This window comes from Phyllopteryx taeniolatus, chromosome 11 (genome assembly GCF_024500385.1).
Source record: "Phyllopteryx taeniolatus isolate TA_2022b chromosome 11, UOR_Ptae_1.2, whole genome shotgun sequence".
NCBI classification, from domain to species: Eukaryota; Metazoa; Chordata; class Actinopteri; order Syngnathiformes; family Syngnathidae; genus Phyllopteryx; species Phyllopteryx taeniolatus.
In genome coordinates, this window is record NC_084512.1 from 22,092,724 (window position 1) to 22,119,796 (window position 27,073).

Sequence of the window (27,073 nt, forward strand, 5' to 3'; positions counted from 1 at the left end):
CCTCGATGACCCAGAAGAAGTAAATTGGCACAATGACTGATTTCGTTCTTCTATAACAAGAAGGGGGTCTTACGACAGCGGATGAATTAGGACGCCGAGATGTTGCTTCAAAGCCATTTAGGTAGATTGGGGCCCAATTTATTCTGCAGCTCTGCCCAGTTGGAGTCAGGAAAAAAAGGACTAATAAGTGGCAATATGAAGCGTCTACATTTTGGATATAATAAGACACAAAAGTAAAACGCGTCAAGACCGATTCAAATCTCGTGTCATTGTCGAGGATCTTGGCCAAATAAAAAAACCCAAATAATAAATAAAACAGCACTGACAGCTCCCAACCTCAAAGTCGAAAAAGAACAAGTGAGAGTGGAGCTTGTGAACAAGCAGCGATGTCAGGGAAGCAGCGGGGGGGGGGGGGAACAGAGGGCGTCAGGCAGGAAGAAATAGGACTCAGCCCGTGAGAGGAAAACACCATCTGGTCAAGATTATAACCTAGATACTGTGCTTATGTGGGTTTTAACACTTATCCTCTGTCCTAAAGTCCTCGTATCACTCTCCTTAATAAGGAATAGACCACGTACATGCTTGCTGGACAAAAACAAACGAGCAATGCGCCACAGGTTAATTTTTTATTTTTTTTTAAATTACTTACAAATTTCGGCCTTGGCGAAAGCCTTTCTAGGTGCCAGTTATTCCAACCCTGTTGAACTTGTAATTAAGGATGCTAAGTGGGAGAAAAGTGGACCCATTCTCTGAGAATTGTGATAATTAATAGGTGCCCTACGATTGGCTGGCTACCAGTCCAGGGTGTACCCAGCCTGTTGCTCAAAGTCACCTGGGATAGGCTCCAGTTTAGCTGGGACCCTAATGAGCATAAGCCTCGTAGAAAAAGGGATGGATGAATAATTAATCAGAATTTACTGTCAATGTGTGATAAATTATACAAAATAAATATAAAGCCGTCCACTACCCAAAAGTACTTTTTAATAATTAGGTTTTGACCCGATACACACAAAACCTGCAGAAATGTTTTCCAATATTTTGCTTTCCTTATTTGTCTATTTGAGAGGAGTACAATATTAAGAGCAGCTGTCTGTATGATGACGTGCAACCGCAGTAATAAACATATTCGACTATGAATACTGCACTTATCACTCATGGTTTCAATCAAAACTGCATTTACTTGCATTGTATGTATTTAAAATCCATATTTCTGTTACAAATTCCTGTGAGTGTTGTCTGTTTAAAAAAAGTTTTCGGAATGACTTCAGAGGTACTAAAAATTCTATAAGCAATTTCTAATACCTAGTTACTTTTCACCCACCCTGTATATTTTCTAGGATATAGCACGGTGAGCTCGTCTTCTGCGTCACAGTTCTGGGTTTAAACCGCCGGCCTTCCTCCTGTGTGGAGTTTGCATGTTCTCCCACACGTTCCAAAAACAAGCATGTTAGGTAGGTTCAGTGAAGACTCTAAATTGTCCATAGGTGTGAATGACTGTGTTGACCCTAATGAGGGCAAGAGTTATAGATAAGGGATAGAATGAGCACAGTCACAATCACTGTCCGAGCATCCAGGCTGCACTTCCATTGCATATTGAGTCAACGCCCTCAAGTGGACTTACTGTGAAATTGCAAGGCCTGTTCATATCCCTTTTTATTTTCTTCCCCACAGAGACGATGGTGTTGTTTCTGATCGGGATCTCTGCAGTCGTGAACATTTCGTCTCATGACAACCAAACGGCAGGTAAAGACTGAGTATGATTGTGACTCTTTTTCTTTGTAAAGTACCCTCCCCCCTTATTGTGTCCTCTGCCTAGGTAACCCCAGCCACCAGGAGGGTGCTCATGTTCTGCCCTCCACGTTGATCTTGTCCCTTGTGCTCATCTTTGTCGTCCTACTCACAATTTACTGCCTCAGGTGAGCGCAGCTGCTACGCTGCTTGAATTTGTACCAACACAAAGCAAACTATCAACCTCATTTTATGTCTATTATGAAATCCCCGTTGGATTTATATGCCAATACTGCCCTTTCATAATGGAAAATAGAATTTCTTTATGTACAGTATATTTATTTGTTAGTTCTTACAACAACAACAAAAACATCTCAATACATCACATCACTTTTATTTTTATGTTCCTGTTCAAGTTTTGTTCTTCCCATTCAATGATTATAAGAGCTTATTTCTGCTTACATTTTGCATTACAACTATAACATTACATCATCTTTATTTTGTGTGTCACATTAGTGGCCTTTTATGATTAATAAAATTGTGGATTTCACATTTTTATACTGCCCTTCCATAATTACTTTCAGATTTTTTTTTAAAGGTTCTTTGCATTGTTGCACAAACATCTAACTGCACCATTATGAAGTCTTTATTATTATTTTCTATTAATTATTATGTCACACGTCTGCCCCTAACATAACTTCGTCATTCACAATATTTTACATCCAAAATTTACAAAGTCGCTGTGCAATTAAAAAAAAAAAAAAAAGTCCTGTTTTTGTTATTTTCTTAATTTTATATATTTGTAATAAATATTTTAATGACTAAACTATCAGTGGGTTACATTGGTCCATGAACATTTTTGGTTTAGCAAAGAAATAACAGGAGGGCTAAAATAGAAAAGATAGCGTCACGTCACCTTTATTTTGACATATATTGAATAACTGAATTTATTGGATGATCAAGAACTACATTTGACTTTTTCCCACCTAAAACTGCAAAGAAGGACTACATATCGAGTACTACATTATTAATGCAATTAACTGTGATCAATGCAAACCTTGAAAATATTAATTAACATAGAGTCTGTTAGTCTGAAACGGATGTTTTCTTTTGGGGGGGGGGGGGTTCTAGCAGTAGAATGTGAGCAGTGGCTGGTGGGTAAACAGCTGCAAAGCAAAGAAAACAAGGAGGTCAGCACAGGATCTTGTCGTCTTTCTGCTCGCAGCATGAGGAGGAACAATTTTGGTTGATATTACTCTGGACGTTTGGTGACCTTTTATGATTGACGGGTTACTTAAGCTAACTTTTATTTTATTTTTATTTTTTTGGGTGTTTTCAAATTGACATATTTAACTTCTTTTTTTTGCTTCTTTGTAAGGTTCAAGAACCACAGGAAAGCTCTGGTTACCTCGGTGGATAAAAAGCTTCCAAATGGCTTCCTGGAGGAACAAGGTATTCAATGTAATCACCACCCCATGAAAATGTAATGCTTTGCTGCTCGATTTTTTTTTTTAATATCGACATTTGATTCATGCATTTACATTCTTTATGGCATTGGAACAATTCCCCGTGTGTAGTCTGAGGTAACTGGGAAGTTTGTGGAGGCCTCTTAGCTTTCCCAGCACGTAGGGAGCCTTATAAACTTTCATTTTAAGTAAAAAAAATATATATATATAAATAAACGGAAAGGCCACATTTTGAGCCGAGGCAGTTTCACGTGGTCCGGGGCGGCGCTCTGTTTACGAGTTGAAGAAATCATTTCTGTCATGGATCCGCAGAAGTGGGAAATCTTAATGGGCGCCCGGCTTGTTGTTGCAGGTGCAACGCCGGCTCGTAATGGCGCCTACTGGGAATCGTTAGCCTTCTGACCGCCATATATTCCTTTTTAAACACAGGAGAGCAAAGAGTGGTCCTCCTCCCCAGATCCCCCTCACCCTCCAAGAGGTACTTCTCCATCCCGCTGGACGAGCTGGAGGAGGAGTACCGTGTGCGCTCTGCCGACGACGGCAAGCTCTTCCGAGAGGAGTTCAATGTAGGTTTATCTGCACAAAAGCAGCGGACGCTAACCTTCTGCCCTGTTGGCTGTTGCGCAAATACTGAAAATAGCCTTAAAAAGTTACGACGCCCAGCGTTGTTCTGTGTGGTTTTTTTTTTGTGTGTTGTTTTTCCTCTCTCATGAGGTTTTCTCGTTATAGTCGCTGCCCTGTTACTACCGCCACGGTTCCTTTGAGGAGGCCAGCAAGGAGCACAACAGAGACAAAAACAGATACCCCAACATCTTACCATGTGAGTGAGCCGCCAGACCTGAAGACAAGACTGACTTTATTGAAATGTGATTTATTTCCTCTCTTGCTTGCAGACGACCACTCAAGAGTGGTATTGAGCAGTCACGGCGGACATGTGTCTTCAGACTACATCAACGCATCTTACATAGATGTGAGTCACAATTGCCCTAATAGCTTTAAGGTCACTAAGGTTGATGTTGACTAACAGTCTGTTCTGGCACAGGGTTTTAAGCAAAAGAAGAAATTCATTGCCGCTCAAGGTAAATGGAACTCAAACTTATTTTAAGGGAAAAGTTCACAGAAGATTTCATTGCCAAAGGAATTTTGGCCAAGTTGTAACCATTTCCCTAACTGTACGGTAGCAATGGTTAAAGGAGTGTGTGCGTGTGTGTGTGTGTGTGTATATATATACATTAACTCCAGGGTATAAACTGACAAGCCCTCAATACACCATAACCCTACAATATTACATGAAGCAGCCCAGTATATACATGAAATATTAACCCTAGGGTATGAACTGGACTGACCCAGTATGTAGAAGATAATACAACTTGATTGCCATTGATGCAGAAACAATTAAAAAACACTTCCACTGATATAAACAGACACCAGTGGTGCCTTGAGATAAAAAGAGCAAACATTTTTGTAATGTTTGTTTGAATGATTTAAATAAAATGTCCAGAATTAAACCGATTTTGTCACACTTTTTGTTTCGATTAATGGTCATTCTGCTGCTCCATCTGGTGTGTGCGCCTTGGCCACCCGGGGGCAGTATAATACAGCTATAAAGATGGACGTATACCTGTACATGGGGATGTCACAACTCCTCAGCAGTCATACTTGTCATTCTACACAAAAGTTAAAGAATATATGTCTGTGAGGACGGCTATAGTATCAGTCTTCAATCAATCAGTTCATCAAAAATGTATTTACATAGCGCTTTGAAAGTGCTGTACATAATAGAACATTTTGGATGTTCAAAGCATACACACGCTTACACACACACACACACACACACACACACGCTATTGTACATGTGCATTTAAGCTATTTGGTTGTTTTACATACACAATGTGTAATTCTCTTTGTTTGTGTTTAGTTTGATAGTCATGTTCAACTGGGGAGCAATAAACAGCTTGAAGTCTCTTTTATGAAGAATTGTTCACTCATTGTATTTGTCAAACTCCTGCTTGTTGTGAAATGAGGTGAATTCACACCATACAGTGCTTGTATCCCAAGTTTGCACTCGCAAGTCGAAGCAAAAGAACAATGTCCGACCTCCCCCCCCAAAAAACAAGCCATAAATCGACACAATCGTATCTCAAGGCACCACTGTACTGCAGTTAGTGTTTGGTACTTTTTTATAATATGCTGCAGATAGCTGCTGCACTGCTTTTCATGGTTTCTGCAACAATAACGATGATGAAGTTGTATTAATTTCTGTATACAGCAACCCTAAGTAAATGTAACCCTTGGGCTTAAACTATTATAGTGACTTTATTGGCCATAGTTTGACACCGGGCGTAGGTTTGTTGCACTATTATTTTTCTAGTAGGTTGCACTGCGTTAGCAAGAACCCAATTGATTGCAAATGATGTGTTTTTCAATACTTCAGGTCCAAAGCTGGAGACAGTGGCTGACTTCTGGCGTATGATTTGGGAGCAGAAGACGGCAACTATCGTGATGCTGACCAATCTGAAAGAAAGGAAAGAGGTTTGTTTGCGCTCCGTCTTCACAATGAGTCTTTGTCTACAGCAGTGGGTCTCAAACTTTTCATGCCAAGTACCACCTAAAAAAAATATTTAGCACTCCAAGTATGACCATCATGACCAACATTAGGGTGTAGTAAAAATAAAAAATGAAATGTTTTTTTTTTTTTTTTTTAATTGTTTTTTAAGTTACTGTAACATTACGCATGAACAGAACGCTTCAGTAAAGGAAAATGCAAAAAAAAAAAAAAAAGATGAACTTACATATTGAGCAATTAAATGTGTTGCACATAAAAGTAAAATAAAAATTGTCCCGAAATACAGTAAATTATTAAAGATTAAGTGCAATTTAAAAATTCAATACAACTGAACTGTACTAAAACTAGCGGTATGCGATAAAAGCCTTGACGTGTGATGTTTCCATGACCCAAAGTAATTTATTTGACCCCCGTCTCCCAGATGACAATCTAATGACATTGGCACCCGGCAGATGACTTTTGCATGAGCTGAGCCTCAAAGGGCTTCTCAATCGGGAGCTCCGCAGCAGGTTTGATACAGCAGAAGAAGGCGCGTCAGGGATCAATGATGCAATAATTGTTGATAAGACCCTGGGAGGCTTCATGATAATTAGTCTGAGAGGCTTGTTAATGAGTTGAAGCTCGGCTTGTGCGGTTCGTATTGACTGACAGGAACGCGCAAAGTCAAGTGCCTTTGAATCCCACGTTACACTGGACAAAAAATATAAACGTGAGCGAAACTCACAGACCTGAGACTTTTTGGATTTACACAAAAGGCCTAGTTGTCCTGAATATTGTTCACAAATCTGTGAGCAATTCTCCTTTGCCGAAAAAAATCGCTTCACCTCACAGGTGTGGCATATCAATAAAAGTGCACATGTTAGAGTGGCCTTTTATTGTGCGCAGCCTACACCACACATACAATAATCATGCTGTCTCATCAGCATCTTCATATGGCGTAAAACTATAAGCATGGATTATCTCAGCAAAGGAAAAGTGCTCATTAATTCAGGCATCTCAGAGAAATAGAAAGTCTGGGATCTTTGAGTTTCAAAACAAAATCTGTAAATTGCAGTCGTACTGAATTGTATCGTTAATTCTGGTGTTTTCAGGACAAATGTTTCCAGTACTGGCCCGAAAAAGGCTGCTGGATGTACGGCAACATCAGGGTGGCCACGGAGGACGTCACCGTGCTGGTGGACTACACGGTTCGGAAATTCTGCGTTCAATATGTAAGTCAAATCTATACATCCGCATATCATGGCTTTTCATTAAACCCGCGGAAAATCTGTTGGCTTATTAAAAATGGGCCATGTATGGATTTCCAGAGCACACCAGTAAAATTTAATTACACTGCAGCAGGCCTTCCGAGCAATATTTTTAAGGGAGCATTGTCTCTAATTAGGCGCACAGTAAAATTGTTTAATATTTGAGCCAACTGTAGTTATCAAATGACATTAAAAATACATAATTTTAATCGCGATCTCTTATTAAAAATTAAGCATCTAATAAAGTTGCATGGAGAGGACCTAAAACGTAATGCTCCCTAAAGGTGCTTTGAAACCATTTAGTACACGGTAATAGGATGGAAAATAGAATAAATAAGGAAAAACTGCGGCTGGAAAACAATCTCGGATATTAAAAGGGGCGGTATGCAAGATTAAAAAAATAATATCAATATACTAATGTGATTAATGTACTCACAGAATCAATATGCAGTGTGTCGTGGAGCTTTCGCCTTGCACTAGTTGGTTTGCTGCAGAGCCTGTTCACTTTGGCAAGCCGAGTCGGGAGGCTTTTGTCTCGTCTCTGTTTGATAGCGGAACCCAACGGGTAAAGTTGACGTACTCTCGCTGGCTTTGTGAACAGTCTTAGCGTTATGACACGCTCTCTGTAGCTCAGTCAAACAAACTTTTGAGAGATAAAAGCAAAAAGAAATAACAATATATCATAAAAAAATAACAAGAATTATACGGGAAAATCTGCAGGGTAAACGCCAGGTGAACTACAATATCCCTCTGTGCTTTTTGCCTAATTCTATTCCAATTACAATGTTATAAGCAACAGAGCATGAAAATTCTCGTTCTTGACTTACAATCGTCTTTTTTCGTTTTTTGTTTTTAAGATTATAAATGTCTTATTTGCACTTAAAAAAAGGTTACCAATTCATTTTTACTGGACTGGTACATTGACAATAAAGACATTGTAGAGATTGATAGTCTTTATTTAAAAAGATTTTTAAAAAATAAAATAATCAGCAACTTGTTGCTAGGCAGAGGTTTTTTTATTTGTTTTTTCTCCGCCTTAGGCCAACGAAATAATCAACCCATTGGCTTCTCAAATTACATACTTAATAATTAAGAGGACCACAAGGCATTCATTACAGTTATGTATACACATTATACCTTTTGCAATGTAATCACTACTGTGTATGAAATATAAAATACATATTGGAAGGAAAGAAAAACAAGAAAAGCATCATTGTCACCACTGCAGTTTTGTGTAGCCCCTTTCACATTGCCTTAATGTTTCTGTCTTATTTTTTTCTGAAAAGGAATGCTGTGACTTGCGGGCAAAAATTTGAGACACGAGCGGTGTGTGGTGGTGGTGAGCTCAACTCAACTCACTACACAACAAGCAGTTTAGATTTTGAAAGGTTCCAGTTGAAAAGAGGCTTCAGGCCCTTTCATGCCGCTCCTCGTCAAAGTTTGCTGTCACACTAAACATAAAACAAAGAGAATTACATGTGTATTCAGCTTTGCCTCAAAAGTCTGCTAGCTTAATGCTACCACGTAATGGGAAAGGACACAGATGTGATAACAAATGGAATTAGTGTCGCGGTGTTATAACACTTTACGCAATGGATATTTGAGCACAAATGCTGGAGCAACACATGTAGATAGAAAATAAAGCAATTCTCACAGGCATGTGTTCTTTATTTTTCCAATGTTCATGACCAGCAGCACAATGTCCAATGAATTGAAGCAAAACTATGGCAAAAACGGTTTAATTTCTTTTCATTCCATGTAATTGTATCATTACTGTATGTTTTTATAAAGTTCAATATTATTAGATTGCAATTTTTCGTATGAAAAACACATTACTGACATTTTTGGGTGGAAGCCGAAAATGACATTTCCATTCATTTCACTGACGAAATATGATTTTAGATTTGGGTGTTTTGAGTTACAAACGTAGTCACGGAACAAATTAAATACGTATTTCAAGGCACCACCTGTATCTTCTATTGGGGCTTGTAAAGAGGCTTACACTGTGTTGTCAGTGTGTGTGGAACAAAGAAGAGTCAGTCACCCAAATCATCTGACCGTCTCGTGTGCACGCACCGTGAACGTTACTCACGTGCAGGCATTAACTGGGCACGTCTGTGCTTCACAGCAGGGCAGTGATGGGCCGCGGGCCCCGTGCCTGGTCACTCAACTCCACTTTACCAGCTGGCCAGACTTCGGGGTGCCGTTCTCGCCCATAGGCATGCTGAAATTCCTCAAGAAGGTCAAGGCTGTCAACCCGTCCTACGCTGGACCCATTGTGGTGCACTGCAGGTAAAAAGAACACAATTAGGACTTTTCTTTTCTTTTTTCACCCCTTGCATCAACTGTTTTTGCAAGTTATTAAAGAGTGGCAGATTGTTGCAATTATAAACGCTATGTTACAGAACATAGAAAAAGTGAGCATTGTTGTCTTTGAGGGATAATATGCAGTAGGTTGTTGAATTATACCGTGACTAGGACATTTTTCCTGCCTGGAATGTGCATGCGCACACCTTTGTCTGACTGGTCAAGCCAACTGCTGCAACAGGTGCTCACTTTTGTTCTTGAACGCCCGCCGCCCAGGGCTCCTGCGCCCATCTGCTGAAATGACCCTTGTAAATCTTTCGCTGGGGGGTTCTTTTATACGCGCACATGGCCGTTCACCATCAAGCGTGTCAATGAAATCAAGTACGTTATATTGACAAAAGTAGTTGGGCATCTGGATTTGACACCTTTTACAGGATATGGAAAAAAATAGTGAGATTGTTAAGCCCCTTTGCAGCTCTGACAGCTTCCGCTTACTAGTGATGGGACATTGAGATTTCCTGGGAATGTAGAAGTGATCATTTCAAAATGTAAACATTCCGAAATAAAGTGTTACACACTGGTATTTTATCCGTTTCCTCCATTTTCAAATCATTTCTGCTCATTCAAAAATCATTAATCAGAAATCATGAACATGATTAGTGTCTTCACATACAGTAGATGAATATATCAAAACATAACTAAAGGTTACTAATTTGAGCAAAGTTGTTATGAGAGCATTAGCTTCTTTAACAATGCTATAACGAGCTTATAACTGTGGAAAAGCTTAAGAGACCACTGCGAAATTAGCTGTTTCTCAATACAAATATTGTCATTTATAGAGCATTTATTTACAGAAAAAAATGGTGAAAAATTAGTCCAGCAAATTTGTATTTTTTTGGGGGTCTCTTTATTGTTTTCCAGAGCTACAGTATATACAGTATACGGTAATATGAATGTCACACAATTGAATGCCAACCTCCACCAACGCAAAAGTATGATTGCTTGCCCATCTATTATTAGATCATAGAGGATGATGAATGATTGGGGGGTTTTTTGTATTTATTCCTGCCTTTTATTGTTTTACGATGCCAAAATGCTTTGAAGAAGTGGAAACAGTCGATAATAAATCTGTTGGTGACCTTTGCACAGTATTGTATATGTTGTTGTTTTTGTGAGAAGGGATGTTCCTTCCACCCGTCTTACAAGTTGCCTTGACAAGCGTTGTCCTCATTTGTGTGTGTGTGTGTGTGTGTGCGCGCGTGCGTGTGCAGCGCGGGCGTGGGCAGGACGGGCACATTCATTGTCATTGACAGCATGATCGACATGATCCACATGGAGCAGAGGGTGGACGTCTTCGGCTTTGTGAGCAGAATACGAGAGCAGCGCTGTCAACTCATCCAGACCGATGTAAGCTTTGACCCCTCCTGACCCGCTGCGACTGCCGACTGACAGTCGACCTCAGTTGTTGTTGCGGTGGAAGGCAAACAAACAAAAAAGACAGCAAAAGCAGCTGTCAGGGATACTGGAAGAGGAAAAAAAAAAGGGGGGGGGGGGGGGGGGGGGAGAGAACTCTCAAACTCTGGTCCTGATTCCCTTTGTGCTCCTCCACAGATGCAGTACTCTTTCATCTACCAGGCCCTGTTGGAGTACTACCTGTACGGCGATACTGAGCTGGACGTGTGCTCTCTGGAGGGACATCTGCATGGGCTTCACAACACCAGGGCCCCCCACGACAGACTGGGCCTGGAGGAGGAGTTCCGGGTATGCAGAGAAAGAGCGAGCGTTTGAAACATTTCAGTAATGAATCGTCCCAACATAGCGGTATTTTCCCCGAGATCTGGCCCAGGGTGGCGCTCTGAGCGGCGGCGACATTAATAATAACACTTTATAAGGCGCCTCCATCTGCCGTGCAGAATTAACGGGAGCTCGGTGGGAAGTTTTCGTGTTTTTCTCACAGCCCTTCCCTCTACCCCCAGCCCCTCTCTCTACTGATTAGAAGTTTGTTGTTGGTGTTGTTTAGTTGCGGTAGTAAATGTTTTTGCACTTTTGAAATACACTCTCGGGTCACAACATTAGGTATGATAATGCAAAAAGATGTTTGTCAACATTCGAACTTTATGAAGACGATAGAAGCAAAGGCGGTCACAGATGTGAATTATTTTTGCACATGTACCTAATGGGGTAGGTAAACGTTTGTGCTGAAATGAACAGATGGCCCAGGTCATTTCTAGATGAGGTCAAAAGGAAAAATGGAGAAAAAAAAAGTCAAAAAGTGCTTGATGATAGAAGAATAATACATTTGTATTTTTAATAGTTTTTTTTTAAAATTGTGTGCTTATAATTGCTTTCTTCAACTCTAAAAAATTGTGAGATACCTCATTGTTATTGTGACAGTGACAATAAAGTTCTCGTCTATAAATCAAAGAATATTACATGTATAATATACACTTTACATATGTCAATAATGTTTACATAATTTTTCTTTTTTTGTATTAGAATTAATTTAATTACAATTGATAACAGTTTAAATAAGTGAAACAAAAATCTTAAATATATATGTAACATTATTTTGATTACATAATTATACTTTTTCATGTATTTTAATTAATTTAATTACTATTAACATGGTTTAAAAGACATGAAATAAAAATGTTAAGCTCATATGTAAGATATATATAATTATAATAAATATGATCATCTTTAAAAATGTATATTCAATTATATTTTTTGTTGTATTATGTAAGAATTAACATTTAAAATAAATGACATAAAAATTTTATATATATATATAATGTTGTATATATATATATGTATATATCTATGTATATATGTGTATATATACACACACACAATATATATATATATATTTTTTCAAATGTTATCATTTACAACAGCTCAATTGCCCAATTACTCCATACGCTGAATTAATTTAGAAGAATTGAATAATTGAATTTATTACAGGACTTGCTAATGTACAGTAAATGGATGTGAGAAGAGACATACTTTGCCTAGCGCTGCACTATCGTGTCTGTGTTGTGCTTTTCCATCTCATCAATCTGCCCCCATGTTTCCCAATCGGCCCGATCAGAAGCTGACCAACGTGCGCATAATGAAGGAGAACATGAGAACGGGGAACCACCCAGCCAACATGAAGAAGAACCGCGTGCTTCAGATCATCCCATGTAAGGAACGCTTTGATTCTCGCCCTCACCGCGGTTCCATAATACATCACATCCGACTCGCATCAAAGTGAGGGGTGATCCGTATCGATGCCGTACAACGGACGCGCGGCTAATTACATAATCGCATGTCACGTTTGAATGAAGCGTGTAGGAAGGGTCATCAAGTGCAATCGCGTACCAGGGTAACGACATCACTCCCTTATTGTAATGTAAAGGCATGTCTGCCTTACAGTCGAGAGGTCCTGGGTTTGAATCTCAGCTCAGACTGACTTTGATTGAGTACAAGCAGTGAAGAAAATGGATGAGCTGGATCAACAGAATCACTTTTAGCGTGCTTACGTCACATGCAGTCACTTGTTGCTGGGCAGAATTCATTGTTTTCTATGCACAGGCCAATAAAAAAATGGTTTAGGTGAGCCATGCTCGCTACCTTAAACTACATTTTCAAATAAAAGCTTAAAACACTTGATTTTCCATTGAATCCCTGCTCTGTGTTAGCTGTAAAATACATCTCTGCGTTCTCTTTGTGTTTTGGACACAAAAAAAAGTGACACTTTTTTTTCACCCCCTCTCCTTCCTACTTTTATTGGCTTGAAAAAGTTCTCCTTTTCTCCCTGGCATAGATGATTTCAACCGAGTCATACTTTCAGTGAAAAGAGGCCAGGAGTTCACCGACTACATCAATGCCTCCTTTATTGACGTAAGCAGCCCCTCGCCGCCGCCGCCGCCGCGACCTCCTCTATAGATTTTCCCATAGAAGTATAAATATAAAGCTCATCGGCTCCTTCTGAAACGATGCAAAACCTCATTCTCCGAGTGTTGTGGTGTGCCCTCCAGGGCTACAGGCAGAAGGACTATTTCATCGCAACCCAGGCCCCCCTGTCTCACACGGCGGAGGACTTCTGGAGGATGGTGTGGGAGTGGAGGTGCCACTCGATCGTTATGCTCACTGAACTAAAGGAGAGGGAGCAGGTGCAGCACGCCGCATGCTTTCTACTATCTTATTGCAAGACGTTTCCCTGCATTTTGTGCTCCCCCCCCATCGTCTCATGTTAAAAAACTACATAGCAAACCTTTCCCAACAGGAAAAGTGTTTCCAGTATTGGCCATCAGAGGGCAGTGTGACATTTGGAGACTACACGGTGGAGCTGAGTGGAGACTCACAGGGCGAAACGTTCACTCTCAAAGACTTGGTGCTCACCTGCAGACCAGTACGTTCTTTATTTTCAAATATTCACTCACTGGTCATCACGATTTTTTTTTTTTTATTCTTTACAAAGAAATACGGTAAATGCTCACTTTTTTCATGACAATTCCTGACAATAATATTGTCATTGTGGTTTTATACTAAGAGTCTGTAGTTAGGAGGATGTTTACTACAAACTACAACCACAATATCATAATCTATCTCTGTATCTGTAGTTAAGGTAGATTAGATTTTTAATAGTCCCTCCTTGTATGATGAATGTTGTTTACATATACCGTATGTCAATATGGCAGCACGTTGGAGTAGTAGTTGCCACGCTTGACTCACTCAGAATTGTATGCCAATGCACCATAAACACATGTAGCTGTACTATGTAGCTTAGTTTTTACAGTGGAACGGTGAAGTAACGGCTCCTCCGCGTCTCACCAGGAGAACCGGTCTCAACACGTCCGTCATTTCCACTTCCACGGCTGGCCTGAGATCGGAATACCGGCGGAGGGCCGAGGCATGATTGACATCGTGGCCTCGGTGCAGAGGCAGCAGCAGCAGTCTGGAAACCGTCCCATCGTCGTGCACTGCAGGTGAGACTCTTCGCAATCACCACCGAGGCTGCTTGTAACCGTTTTTGGTTGACTTGTGGGCGATATTGGAAGGCATTTCCTTTTAAACGGTACAGTTTTCCTTTCTAGAGCGTCTGTTCCAAGAAAGTCCCCGTGTTGCCTCAGTGGAGCCGCTGTTCTTATGCCTAAACCACTTATGTGATCCTTTATAAAGACTTCTCAGTGGATGCTTTGATCAGAACCTAGCTTCAGGTGAAGTGATTCTAAAGCGGCGACAGCCCGGTGGGATCGATCCAATCCACCCATTCGCAGTCAATTAAAACCTCTCAAAGTGAAATATCCTCTGACTCCCCACTATGATTAATCTGATAAGATGAGCTAACGACAGGAAATGGTGTCATCACTCCGCTCTTTGCCTTCATCACCGCTTGTCTAAGAGGGGCTTTTTAAAACGGCCCCCCCTCCCGCCGCCTCCCGGGAGCGGGGCTAACCCTCGGCGATCCCCCGGCGACTCGCCGCACTCGTCCAAATTGCACATCACTCCGGCACTCGCGCCCTCCCTCGCCGTCGACTCCTCCATCACGCCACTATCGGCTCAGTCAAACACTCAGCTTCCACGCTGATTAGTGTTAGCGTTCGGATTAGCCTCTCCTTAAGTGGAGGGTGGAGGGGGGGTGGGGGTGGGGGGTTATTAGCACCATTAGCCCATGCAGAGGTCACCTTTTCTCTCACCAACCTATGCATTCAAATTGATGGAAGACATATATGCTCAAGGATAAAGACCCATATTTGGTAACTTAAGTGGTGCTAAAAACGGACCCTGCGCACCTCATTATGATCAAACAAAATCATGCAAAAAGATACAGGCGGTCTTCGGTTTTTGACGGTCCCAACGTATGAGGGTTCAAGGTTCTACTTAACACGCATCTACATCTACTTAACATAAGAATTATGAAGGAGAGTGGACAATCGCACCTTTTTTTGAGTGAAATGGGGAAGTCTCAAAGGCATCTGGTTATATTGTCACTACTATCCGGGGTCCCTTATTGTGGCACGCTTTCCCATCTTTCCCATCTTTTAGTGCTGGCGCTGGTCGGACGGGCACCTTCATCGCCCTCAGTAACATTTTGGAGCGCGTGAAGGCCGAAGGCCTGCTGGACGTCTTCCAGACCGTCAAGAGTTTACGCATGCAGCGGCCGCATATGGTGCAGACCGTGGTAATGTTTGCAAATGACACACAAAAACAACAAAAGCCGCTCGTGGCGTCTGCGTCACGCATGTTAACGCTTCCCGCCGTAACGCGGTGTTTGTTTTTTGTTTTGGTTTGTTTTCCAGGAGCAGTACGACTTCTGTTACCGGGTGGTGCAGGATTTTGTCGACATTTTCTCAGACTACGCCAACTTTAAGTAACGCACTCCTCCCGTCTGCTTAACAATTAACTTATGCAATTGACTTTTTTTTTTCTTTCTTGGTTTGTTGAATGTACATTTTCTAAAGTCATACTTTAATATAAACAAACATATCTGTCCTTCTGCGGATGGCTTTTAGATTACATTTTACTTGAAAATATTGACTGAGTATAATAAAATACGTAGAGTAACTTTATGTGAATACAGTGGTGCCTTGGGATACCGATGACCCGACTTAGGGGTTTTTCAAATACGAGCCTCCGTTAGTATGAGATATATATTATTTAGTTTTGCTTTGCTTTGCGACAAACGACTGATATTACTGCAGCTTACTGAGTCGCTCGCAGTAGTTGTGAAACTCTTCCTTCGCCATGACTATATTATACTGCCCCCTTGTGACCAAGTCATGAACACCAGAAGGAGCTGCAATTAATTAATAATGATGCAAAAAAACGAATTCTGTAAATTCTATTGAATTGTTATTCTATGTTTTTATAAAGTACAATAACACAGAGTGCTGTTTTGCTTATTGAAAAACATGAGTTTTTTTCACTGGGGAAGGAATTGAACTCGTATCTCAAGGCACCACTATATACAGGTGCATCGCAATGAAAAAAGTGAAACTCATATTACATAGATTCATTAAAAACGCAAATAGTTTTTCCGAAGGACAATTACTAAGTAACTTCCATATTAAAAATAATTGTGATTGTTTCTTATGTAATATTTGAATTTCTTGAGATGGTTCAATTCAGCTACGACGAACAAAAAATATTGAAAAAAATCTGAATCTACATGATGAGATACACTTTTTGAATTGAACTACTAAAGATAAATTGAGTTTTGCACAATATTCAAATTCATTGAGATGCACCTCTATTTGTAGGTATGGAATCGCTCACTTGCTACCTAAAATGCGTCACTATTGAATTGCATTCCCGACTATATACCCGCTTTACCTTTGTATTAACCACAATGCCTTTTCTTTCCATGCATATTTATATTTTCTCTTAGCAAATACGTTCAATGTGTTTGGAGGGTCACATTTAAAAAGTAGCATTAATGACGTTCTGCCTCAAACAATGTAAACTGCATTCGATTCTGTCGGTAAAAGTCTTCACTTGGTCTCGTATGAATAACTTAGCAGTGGCTGTCTGTTGTCGTTTGATTCAACGTGGCCAACTTTCTTCTCTCGCCCGTGGCCATGTTACTTAGTGCTTGGGTGCCTGACACTGCAAAATGCCATTAACCTATATTGAAAATAATGTCTAATCACTCCAAGGAAAACATGTCATTCATAGATGTTTTTTTCCTTCAGCTGCCAAGTATCATATTCGGCTATTTATTTTTATTTTTTTCTAAACATGCTTGCCATTTCTCCGGCATGCATGTTTGATTAGAGGCTCAGAAAAACACTTCTAATCGTGAAATATTTGTCACCGAGTGACACGGTGTTTAGTTTTTAACGACAACCAGAAGACATTTTGAACTTTTACTGCTTTGAAATCAGCGGTTTAATATTTAGCAACCATGCATTATGTAGGATATTTTTTTGTGAGTAATTTAACGACTATTATGACTGATGTACTTTATAACGGACAAACAAGGGTGTTGCTCTCAAGAACTAACTGCATTTTTTTTCCACACACATTTTGACAAGAATAGCAAGTAGTTTAGTTCTACATTGAATGCAAATAAATGCAACACTGTTTTTGCTCTCATCTCAAAGGTCTGGTCAAGAGGGGGTCTCAAAACTGGACTTTTGTAGCTTCTTGCAGACAAGCGATCAATACATACAGTGCACTACTGACAAACACAGTCAGGTGGTCGTAGGAAGAAATGAACAAGCACCTCCGCCATATTGTTCTTGAGCAGACGAACTGCAGTCACTTCTTGTGTATTCTTATTAAACCGACGGTTGCAATTCAGAAAACCGGTCAGTATGTCTTTTGTTGTAGGCAGCCTAAGGCACACCTGTGCGATAATCATGCTGTCCAATCAGCATCTGGATGTGCCACACCCCTTAAATGGATGGATTATCTCAGCAAAAGAAAAGTGCTCACTAACACATTTAGACAGAGTTGTGAGCAAAATTTGAGAGAAAGAGACCTTTTATGTACATCGTGAAAAAAAGGGAGCAAAACGAAAGTGTTGCATTTATATTTTTGTTTAACGTATCATCAAACAGGGGACTGCTCAACATTTCTAAAAATGAATAAATAAACGTATGCAGTCTATTTTTGCAATGCCAAGACTGCTGCTTCCATTTAACGCGCAGTAAGCTCGGAAGAACTTTGTACTATTGCATTTCTAGATAAGTCATTTTTTGTGTGTTGTGGTCGTCACGAAGCTTCACTCGAGTGCTCTCATTTGAATTCAAAATAATTGTAATAGCTTCGAGGGCTTGCAAGCTGCTACAAAAAAAAAGTTGTTTCCATGGAACTTTCTGCCTTTTTGGAGTCTCTTGTACAAAGTTGATTCTAATAAATAATACATGGGAGAGAAGTGTCTGCGCTGTTTGTCTTGCTCCCAACAGGTGCACACGCACACAAATACATTGCAGGTCTCATGCTGGTTGAATCCTCACGGTGACGGCGTTCTGGAGCACTTAGGCGCCTCCATTAGTGGCATCGAAGCTACCATTAGCGTGTGAATGTGTCACACCTGCAGAGAGGGGATTATAATCCTGACACACCTATAAAAAAAAAAGCTTCTTTCTTGATGTGGCACATGCTAACGAGGCTAATACAGAGGTGAGTGGCGTCCGCGGTATGCTCTCTATTCACAGCGGATGATGTTGACATTGTTGACTGTTTTGATCCAAAAAGCTGCGCAGCTCCGATGGAGGCCGGTTGCAAAGCAGTGGTGCATGTGTTGTTGTTGGCCTTGCTGGCGCAGGCGGCCTTGGCTCAACACTGGTCATACGGATGGCTGCCAGGTGGGAAAAGAAGTGTGGGAGAGCTGGAGGCCACCATCAGGGTGAGTTTGCAGTTGATTTGAGGAGCTCTATTATTGTTATGTTTTGTTATTGTTTTTTCTTTTTTTCAAAACATCTTTGTTGTTTTTAATTCATTTTTATTTATTACTTTTGAAATTTGTTTCATTTTTATTTTACTATTAAACTATATATCATTTATTTTTACAATTATTAAATCTTTTCATTTTATGATAATTCATTTTTTCTTTATTTATTAAACATTTTTAAAAATATATTTATTTTATATTTTGTTACTTTTACAATTCATTTAGCTTTTGTCGTCTTAAAAGTATTGATCTTTTTTTATTTATTCTACATTTTAAATAAATTATATTTTATTTTTAGATTTGAAATGTCACATTTTATGTTACTATTGAAAGCAAAATATACCATGTTTTAATAAATATTTATTTTTATCAGGTCATAAAAAATATTTTCATTACTTTTCATCATTTATTATACATTTTAAAATAAATCTTATATTGATTGTTATTTGAAATTAATTTATTCTTTTTATTTTCATTATTTTTTGTGGTAGTTCATTTTTTGTATTTTCTATTTTGTTTTACATTTTTAAAATAATTGTATTGTATTAACTTTTTAAATATTTCTCTTCTTATTATTATTTATTATTTACATTGTCATATTTAAAATTAGTTTATTAATTTTATTTTCATTATTACTTGTTTAAATTCCTTTTTTGTATTTTCTATTTTTGTAAGTTTCTAAATCATTTTATTGTATTAACCTTTTGAATATTTCTATTTTTATTTTACTGTTTTATTTCTATAATTGATTGTATTCTATTTTTCATTTTGTTAACTTTCCTGTATTTTGTTCTATTTAAATGATTTTTTTTTCGGGTATATTTTTCAGACAAATTTTCTTTTATGGGTGTGTTTGGTCTTCTACAGTTTTATTCATGTTCAGGTTTCAGCTTTGTCTCCATCCTCTTCCATTGCACTTAGATGATGGGTACAGGGGGTGTGGTGCCTCTTCCCGAAGAGGCGAGTGCCCAAACCCATGAGAGACTTCGACCATACAATGTAGTAAGTGTTTATTATACATAATTGATGGTGGATGTCTCCCTCAATTGTGCAATATTAATGTACAGCACACCAGAGTTGCGCCGCTGTGCTCCACGAGCAGCTGTGACAATATACAAAATACTCAATTACCATGTTTTTTAAATGTCATTTTTACTCGTCTTTTTTTTTTTTTTTTTTTTGCATCGTTAAATATATGCATAGTTTTTTTTTTTCCGACATTGATGGACGCTTTAGCAAATATGCTCTGCTTGAAATGCTTACGACAAATTAAATGAAATATTAAAGAGATCTCATTCCAATCTCTGCAGATGGATGATGATTCCGATCATTTTGAGCGAAAGAAAAGGTTCTCTTATAAATGAAAAAGGGGGGGGGGGGGGGGAGACAATTTACATGATTATCTACAGCAGTGACGGATCACCCCCGAGGCCAACGCATTTATTGCACCAGTGTCATTGATAGGCATGTCTGTTGCATTCAAATCCATGTGAAATTGTAATAAACTCCTTTTGAAGCCTCATCAACTTATTTATTCAATTTGAGTTCCTAAAGCGAGGCCTGGCTGTCATGTGTTCATTACGAGTGTGTAATAAAAGAAGAAAAACAACCTTGGACACCTCTTAAGTGGACAAAATTGCTTTTTTTTGTTTTGTTTTTTTGTCGAGCAGCCGCGACCGGCAAGCATGACGAAACCGTGACGGCGACGATCCTAGCGTCACAGCAGCTGCTGATTAAGACAATTTATCACAAATCAATGACATCACTGCACGTGTTACACTTGGCCACATTCCGTTGTCATTGACACCATCTGATCTCCGAGCCAAAGTTAAAACACAACACCAAGATGTGGAACACTTCACTTTCGGGGGAGAATTTAGTAGCTTTTTACGATAATTGTTAATAGTGGGAAAAGAACATGTTTTGGGGGTTACTTATGTACACAGGTCTGTACTGAAAAGAACAACATGTAGTAAAATACCAGAATAGTCGTCACATTACAAGGATGAAGTTACAAAAAAGTTGTCAACGTTACAAGACAGCATCTTAATGTTATTAACATCAATTTAAAAAGAACAAAACAACAAAGTTAAGAGAACTACTAGTAAAGTTACCAGGATGTTATGGGAAAGAAATTGAAATAATACCAAAAAAAAGTTGGACATTACAAACATGAATACATTTTTTTTTTTTGGGCGGGGGGAAAAGTTATTTATGCGAATAAAGTTGCGATGTTACAAGCCATACAACTTTATTAAGTTAACATTTTTTTTTCATGTTTTCATTTTAATCAATTTTAAGCAAATAACATACCCAAAATCTAGCATATTTGAAATGATGATAAAATATTGCATTTTGGTCGCCAAAGGTTGTGACAACATAATATTACTGAATTTAATCGTAATTTTTTTTTTCTGACTTGTAATATAACTTTAATCTCAAAGTTATGCCTTTTTCGTAACATTCCATGTTCTTTCCTAATATTACGACATTTTTGCAAAATCGTGACTTTTTTCTCATCCTATTATGTTACTCCGATAAAATTGCAACTTTTTTCACAACTTTATTCAAGTAACATTTTACCTTTACTATTACAAAAAAAAATTCCATGTACATTTTGGTGGCAAAATATCGGGATTTCACACTGTAATGGACTTAATCGTAAAGTTACTGCAGTTATTGCATCTTACTGTATTATCTATGCTAACAGGAGGACTTAATTATAGTACTATTTGGACAGTTTTAATAAATCCAATTTTTGCATCCAGTTATTTAGTGCAATTTTGTGTCAAAATATCGTGTTTCCAGCTCAGCTCAGTGTGGAGCGGGACCACACCCTGCCGGGAATAGCGAAAATCCACAAACACTTGATGGCGCCCAAAAAGGTGTACAATTGCCTATAGTTGCCACAGGATGGCGGCAAAGCACTGCATAAAGCTCCTCAACTCACTTCAACATAGTTCCTTGGCACCAAGATGGCGCCAAAGCAAATCTTTTCTATCATCTGACAGTGCTTTGGCCTGAGCACAAAAGAGCAGAACGCCAAAATTATGCGCGAATAGGTGAATCTGCGAGTAGCGAATCGCAACTAGGGCGGGGGAACACTGTATGTCCGCCATGTTTAGAAATTGACTATGACTTTTCGTGCGATTTCCCACTAAAATCCGGTGTTGAACTATCCGTCAAACTCCCCTGGACGGCGCTTTCAGAAATCGAGCGTAACTTGCGGCTAACTCTCACGAATCCCCATTTCCCTCAGCCCCTCCCGTCGTCTCCGTCGAGCAAATTGCTGGGCTTCATTACAAAAACGGGGAATTTTCATATCGGGAGAGGAAACGTATCAGCAGGGGGGCATGTGTTTTAAAGAGAACTCATTTGGCGGCAAAACCCCCACAGACGGAGCCCCGGCGCTAATCGCCCGGTGCATGAGGGCGCCGTCATTCATGAAGCGCTCGCATTGTCGTAACGCACACCAATGAACTCCCGACGCTACTGGGAAAAGGTGAACGTTAAAGGGGGGGGGGGGGGGGGGGGGAGAAGAGAGTGGAATTAAGCCACATTCCATTGCACTTCCAAGAACAATGCGTTTTGCTCTTTCGTTATGTATTCGACCTGGCTTTAATATTCATGCCGGCAATTTGCATAACACAATGGTTTTCCCCCTCATTCCAAAGAAACTTCTTTGACAAAGTTACAGTAGGAAATGAAGTCAGTGGCTTTTCCTCACATGTTCACATTGAGAGTTTTGAAAAGGTAATTTTTATTATTGCAATTTAGAGCACGTAGGAGAGGTTAATTCCTGTTTACAGATAAGCCCTACATTCTTTTCAAGGTTCTGTTTAATTGCACGTACCGAGAGGACGCAAACAAAAACCTGCCGCTATCTGTGTTTCCAAATTTGATTTAACCTCACTTTCTCCTTCGCCCGGACCCCCCTGGTGGATATTCACTTTGTTTACCTCAAATTAAACTTCATATTGTTTACAGCCTCCCAGTCCCTGAACATTTTATAGCATTTTAGGCCCCTGTTTTCTTTATTTATTTTTTCTAATGATTGTAGGGTTGGGATTCATTTGAATGTTCCCCCTCATCTGCATGAAAATTATATAATTAACTTTTGATTAACCAGCTCAGTTGAGTTGGTCCCCCGCCCCTCCAATCCCCCCTTTGCACACTGGTGAATACTACCCAGCGCATTTTAATGACTGTTTTCCAATTGAGCGGGCGACCTTTTTCATCAAAGAGCCACAACTGGGGCCAAAAAACAGCAGCGGGGAATAATCGCGGCGAAGACAATGGCGGGCAAGCATGTCATCCTTAAATATAACAGCAAAGCGCGTGGTGGCGTGATGCCAAAAGCGCCGGGCTCGCCCCCATTGTTTGCCCACGCGGAGGTCACGTCCATTGGCGGGCGGCGATGGAAAAGGGACGTGGAAGCGGAGAATGGCCCATTGTTGCGTGTCCTTGCTCAAAGGGAATTCCGTTTATCAAGGGCGAGGCGTTTATTTTTTACTTTTTTTTTTATTTTAGTGCCATTTGATGCGTTTAAACTAAGGATTTTTCATTCTTTACTCTCTTTTTTTCTTGTTACCTGTTTTTTTTTTTTTTTTACCCCTTATAGCACTAATTCATTATGAAAACATTGCATCCAGGTTTTGTTCTAATGTATCCAAATGCTAGTTAAAACAACAAAATTTGGTTCCCAAATGTCAAGTTTTCACATTGTAATATTACTGATTTTCATCTTAAAGTTAAAAAAAAAATCCTTATTACAAGTTTATTCTCCTATTTGTTGTTCCTCACATAACATTAAGTTTTCTTCTCATATTGCTATTTTATTTTTGTAAAAATTACAACTTTTCTTTGTAGCATTACAACTTTATTGTCATAAAGTTGCGACTTCTCTCTCGTAACATTACAACTAAATTGCACGCCCTTGCTAAAATGGAATTCCCTTATGAAAGGGTGAGGCATTTATTCTTACAAATTTTCTTTCTTAATCTTGAACTTTATTCTGGTAATATTTTTCACTTTCTTACTGGACTACTTTCTTAAAAAAGTTTTTTTCATTTGTCAAACGATGAACTATAAACTACAATTATTCTTAGCTGTTAGCATATTTGAAATGAAGACAATTTATTTTTGTAAACTAAAGAGCAAGGTGTTATGGTTTTTCTTTCATTCTTTGCAATTTTTTTTAAATTTATTTTTTTTTTTTCCTTCTGACCTTTTTCTTGTAGCATAATTCTTGTAAAGTTGAAACGTTTTCCTTTTTTTCCAGTAAAATTTTGACTTTATTCTCATGACTACATTTTGCATGTGTGTTTGATATACCCAAATCTTAGCATGCTGTACTTGAAATGATGATATTTTCACATCAGTATATTATCTCTTTATTTTCGTAAAGGGCAAAGCGTTGATATTTTGTTTATTTTCTTGCCTTTCCACAAATTTGCTCCATCCAAGGCCACATTAGCACAGCTATCAATCAACTCTCATCTGCGTAATCCACTTTGCAACGGGTCATATCGCAAAGTTTTATTGAAGTGCGGCGCATAATAAAGTCATTGTCCAGGTGCTTGTTGTGGCTCCCGTTACTGACTGAATGATAATTTTCCCCCGGAGGGGTCACGCCTGCTGCATATCAATGGCGGCCGAGTGTGGCTCTTACTACATTCCCGCAGGCTACGTATAGGCAAAGTCATCTTCAGAGAGCGTCAAAAATGTCGGCGAGGTCTTCGAGAGAGTTTGGAAGGTGCTACTGTATGTCTTGGAAGTACTCGTTGTTTTAATTAAATGGAAAAAAAGAAAAAGAGTTGAGGAAGTACTTTCTCAAGTCCACTCCATTCTGTTTGCTACCACCTGGCTCCACATGGTGTCACTCTTGAGCTTTTCATGCCGAGTGGCTGCCTCCTCATCCCATTCCATCACTTGCAGGAAACACGATGGCAAACTCCCACCACCACCCCTCCCGAATCTAACAAAGACTTCAATCAATCACCTAAAGACTCAATTATTAGAAAATATTTGGTGCAGTTTGGTGATCAGAAAACGCAATCATCCAGTATTTCAGTGAGGTTTTTCAGCGTGTGCAGTAGGCCTTGCCGCTTCTTCTTCTTCTTCTTCTTCTTCTTCTTCTTCTTGGTGCTGGCAGGGAAGCTTCCTGTTGTGCACGGCTTTGATCCAATAAAGAACTGTGTTAAAGCGGTGGGAAAAGGAGGAGGTATGAAATATGAATGAATACAGCTGTGGTTTTTTTTGGGGATGGATACGTCTCAAAAGTTATCCGAGCCTGCTAAAGGGCCCAGAAGTGTGTTTGTGTTGTGGAGATAGGCTCTTCCTCTTCTTATTATTATTCTTTTTCCTCCTTCTCTTCTTCTCGCGTCTCATTGTCATTGTCACGCATGCAGTTTGTTAGCAAAGAGACTGTTCACGGAATAATGACACCATTTCCTTCTCTTTGGTCTTTTGAACAAGCCACGAGTGCGGGGGTATGTAGGCATTATTTTTATAGGCGAGGAAAGTCAACGTTTTCCGTCTTCCATTGGCAGCGATGTCGGCTTTGTCGCCGGTTAAGTCTGCGATTGCGTCGCCTTCGGGGAGCGGGGACTCATTTTTGAAGTCGGAAGTCGGGATCCCTCACTGGGATTGAGGGAAACTCTCAGAAAACGCACAAATCTGGCAGTTTTAGAGTTGTGTTATGACTCTAAAAAAAACAGAGATAATATTAAAGTGACACTCATAAGGCTCTTTTAAGCTCGTCTACATGACACAATTGACAGACCGCACCTGAAACATGCGGTTACGGATAAAACACGAAGTTTACCGAAAGCCTGTTTGACTAGTAAACCACTAATTCATGCTAACCACTAATTGAAAACAGATGAAAACTAGCCTTCTGGCTAATTCTGGCTTTTTTAACCATGTGTACTTCATGTGTTTTATGAAATTGCATTGTCCCCTTTCAAAAATAAACTGATAAACAATTATTCATTTCACATTACTCCTTGCTTAATACAAACAACCTACAATGGAAACTCAAAGTTAGAAGTCAATGCTGTGGCATAAAACTCCTTTCGGGATTGAGGAAAACTATCAGAGCTTTTGCAAATCTGTCAGTTTTAGCGTCGTGTTATGCTTTAATAAACAAAGATAAGAAAAGAGATAAGCTCGTAATCGTATAACGGAAAATGCCTTCTAAGGTTATCAACATGACACAATGTTTTGACCGATGAAACGATTTTACCAAAAGCCTTTTTGACCCTTAAAGGCCACCATACTCGGAACATCCATCCATCCATCCATCCATCCATGCTGCATGCAATCCTGCGATTGACAACATTTACTTTTTAGTGTTGTAAAATTACCACTTCAGCGCAATTGAAACTACAATGGAACCTCAAAGTTGGAAGTTGGTTCCATGGCATGCTCTGCAAATCTAGCAGTTGTAGAGTTTTGAACAAAGATAGTACAAAAAAAAAAATGTAAAAAAAAAATCATAAAAGTGGCAATATTAAGATGGTTCCTTCACAGAGCCACTGTCTAATTAAGATTCATATTAAGATCCCTCACTTTACGCTCCTTTAATAAGTAAAGGTAATTAAGAAAGCACACATACACATTCCGTAACTGATAAATCTTTTTGACCATCTCGCATTACATTTAATATATGAAATTGCTATTTAAAAAAAAAAAAAGAATAATTAATATCAATTCATTAGCACTTCTTGGTACTAAGTTGCAAAATGATGCAAAAATGTGGCAATCAGAGTCATATGAGCTCCCCTCTTGTGTTAAACTTCTTTAATAACGAAAGACAATTTAAAGAAGCCTTTTTGACCATTCAAGGCCACCATCCTTCTCATTGCTTAGTAATGAAATGACAATTTTACGATAAGAGCAACAGAAAACTCTTTTTGAGCCCGAAGAGCACCAACTCGCATTACATTCAATAAACATAGATAATTAAAAAAATTAAAAAAAAAAAACATTTCATTTTTGATAAATTACTAATTAGTTCAACTTTACAAAAAGTCTTTTAGACTCTGTAGAGGCCACCATACCTCTACACAAACGACGCACAAATGTGGCAGCTTTAGTGTCAAATAAGTAACCGTCTTTCTTTACGCTTCTTTAATAAACAAAGACAGTAAAAAAGACAATAAAAGCAGAAATATTAAGATGAAGGTTCCTTCACAGCGCTACTATCTTATTAAGAATCATTTAAAGACCCTCTCCGGTCATTTCGGAGCATATTAACTAGCACGTTGGCTTTGATTCGCAGCTAGCACCGAGCCTGTGAACATTATTAGCCTCGCTAATGGGCGGCTTGGCCCGACGCGAGGGTCCGCCTCTGCTGGGAGGGCGGGCTCAGATC

At 39.2% G+C, this 27,073-nt stretch overlaps 2 protein-coding genes across 3 annotated transcripts in view; both read left to right on the top strand.

Annotated features, from left to right (window-relative positions):
- LOC133485939 (receptor-type tyrosine-protein phosphatase epsilon-like) overlaps positions 1-18,174 on the top strand; it is a 29,886-nt gene extending 11,712 nt beyond the window's left edge. Inside the window, exons 3-22 of one of the 2 annotated variants that reach the window (XM_061790380.1) lie at positions 1,338-1,451; positions 1,672-1,743; positions 1,817-1,916; positions 3,107-3,180; positions 3,624-3,760; positions 3,924-4,014; positions 4,088-4,164; positions 4,237-4,273; positions 5,629-5,726; positions 6,852-6,971; positions 9,136-9,299; positions 10,586-10,721; positions 10,926-11,075; positions 12,403-12,496; positions 13,120-13,196; positions 13,334-13,468; positions 13,582-13,707; positions 14,133-14,284; positions 15,345-15,480; positions 15,599-18,174. In XM_061790380.1, the coding sequence (XP_061646364.1) occupies positions 1,445-1,451; positions 1,672-1,743; positions 1,817-1,916; positions 3,107-3,180; positions 3,624-3,760; positions 3,924-4,014; positions 4,088-4,164; positions 4,237-4,273; positions 5,629-5,726; positions 6,852-6,971; positions 9,136-9,299; positions 10,586-10,721; positions 10,926-11,075; positions 12,403-12,496; positions 13,120-13,196; positions 13,334-13,468; positions 13,582-13,707; positions 14,133-14,284; positions 15,345-15,480; positions 15,599-15,673 (2,058 nt within the window). In that variant the 5' untranslated portion in view covers positions 1,338-1,444 and the 3' untranslated portion in view covers positions 15,674-18,174. The remainder of the gene's footprint in view (positions 1-1,337; positions 1,452-1,671; positions 1,744-1,816; positions 1,917-3,106; positions 3,181-3,623; positions 3,761-3,923; positions 4,015-4,087; positions 4,165-4,236; positions 4,274-5,628; positions 5,727-6,851; positions 6,972-9,135; positions 9,300-10,585; positions 10,722-10,925; positions 11,076-12,402; positions 12,497-13,119; positions 13,197-13,333; positions 13,469-13,581; positions 13,708-14,132; positions 14,285-15,344; positions 15,481-15,598) is intronic. The other variant, XM_061790381.1, reaches the window with a different exon arrangement.
- A 155-nt stretch (positions 18,175-18,329) lies between these two features.
- Positions 18,330-20,060, top strand: gnrh3 (gonadotropin-releasing hormone 3). The gene is made up of 4 exons (XM_061790382.1): positions 18,330-18,425; positions 18,501-18,651; positions 19,618-19,698; positions 20,007-20,060. Exons 1-4 carry the CDS (start codon positions 18,394-18,396, stop codon positions 20,058-20,060), a joined length of 318 nt encoding a protein of 105 aa, XP_061646366.1. The 5' UTR covers positions 18,330-18,393.
- The last annotated feature ends 7,013 nt before the right edge of the window (positions 20,061-27,073 follow it).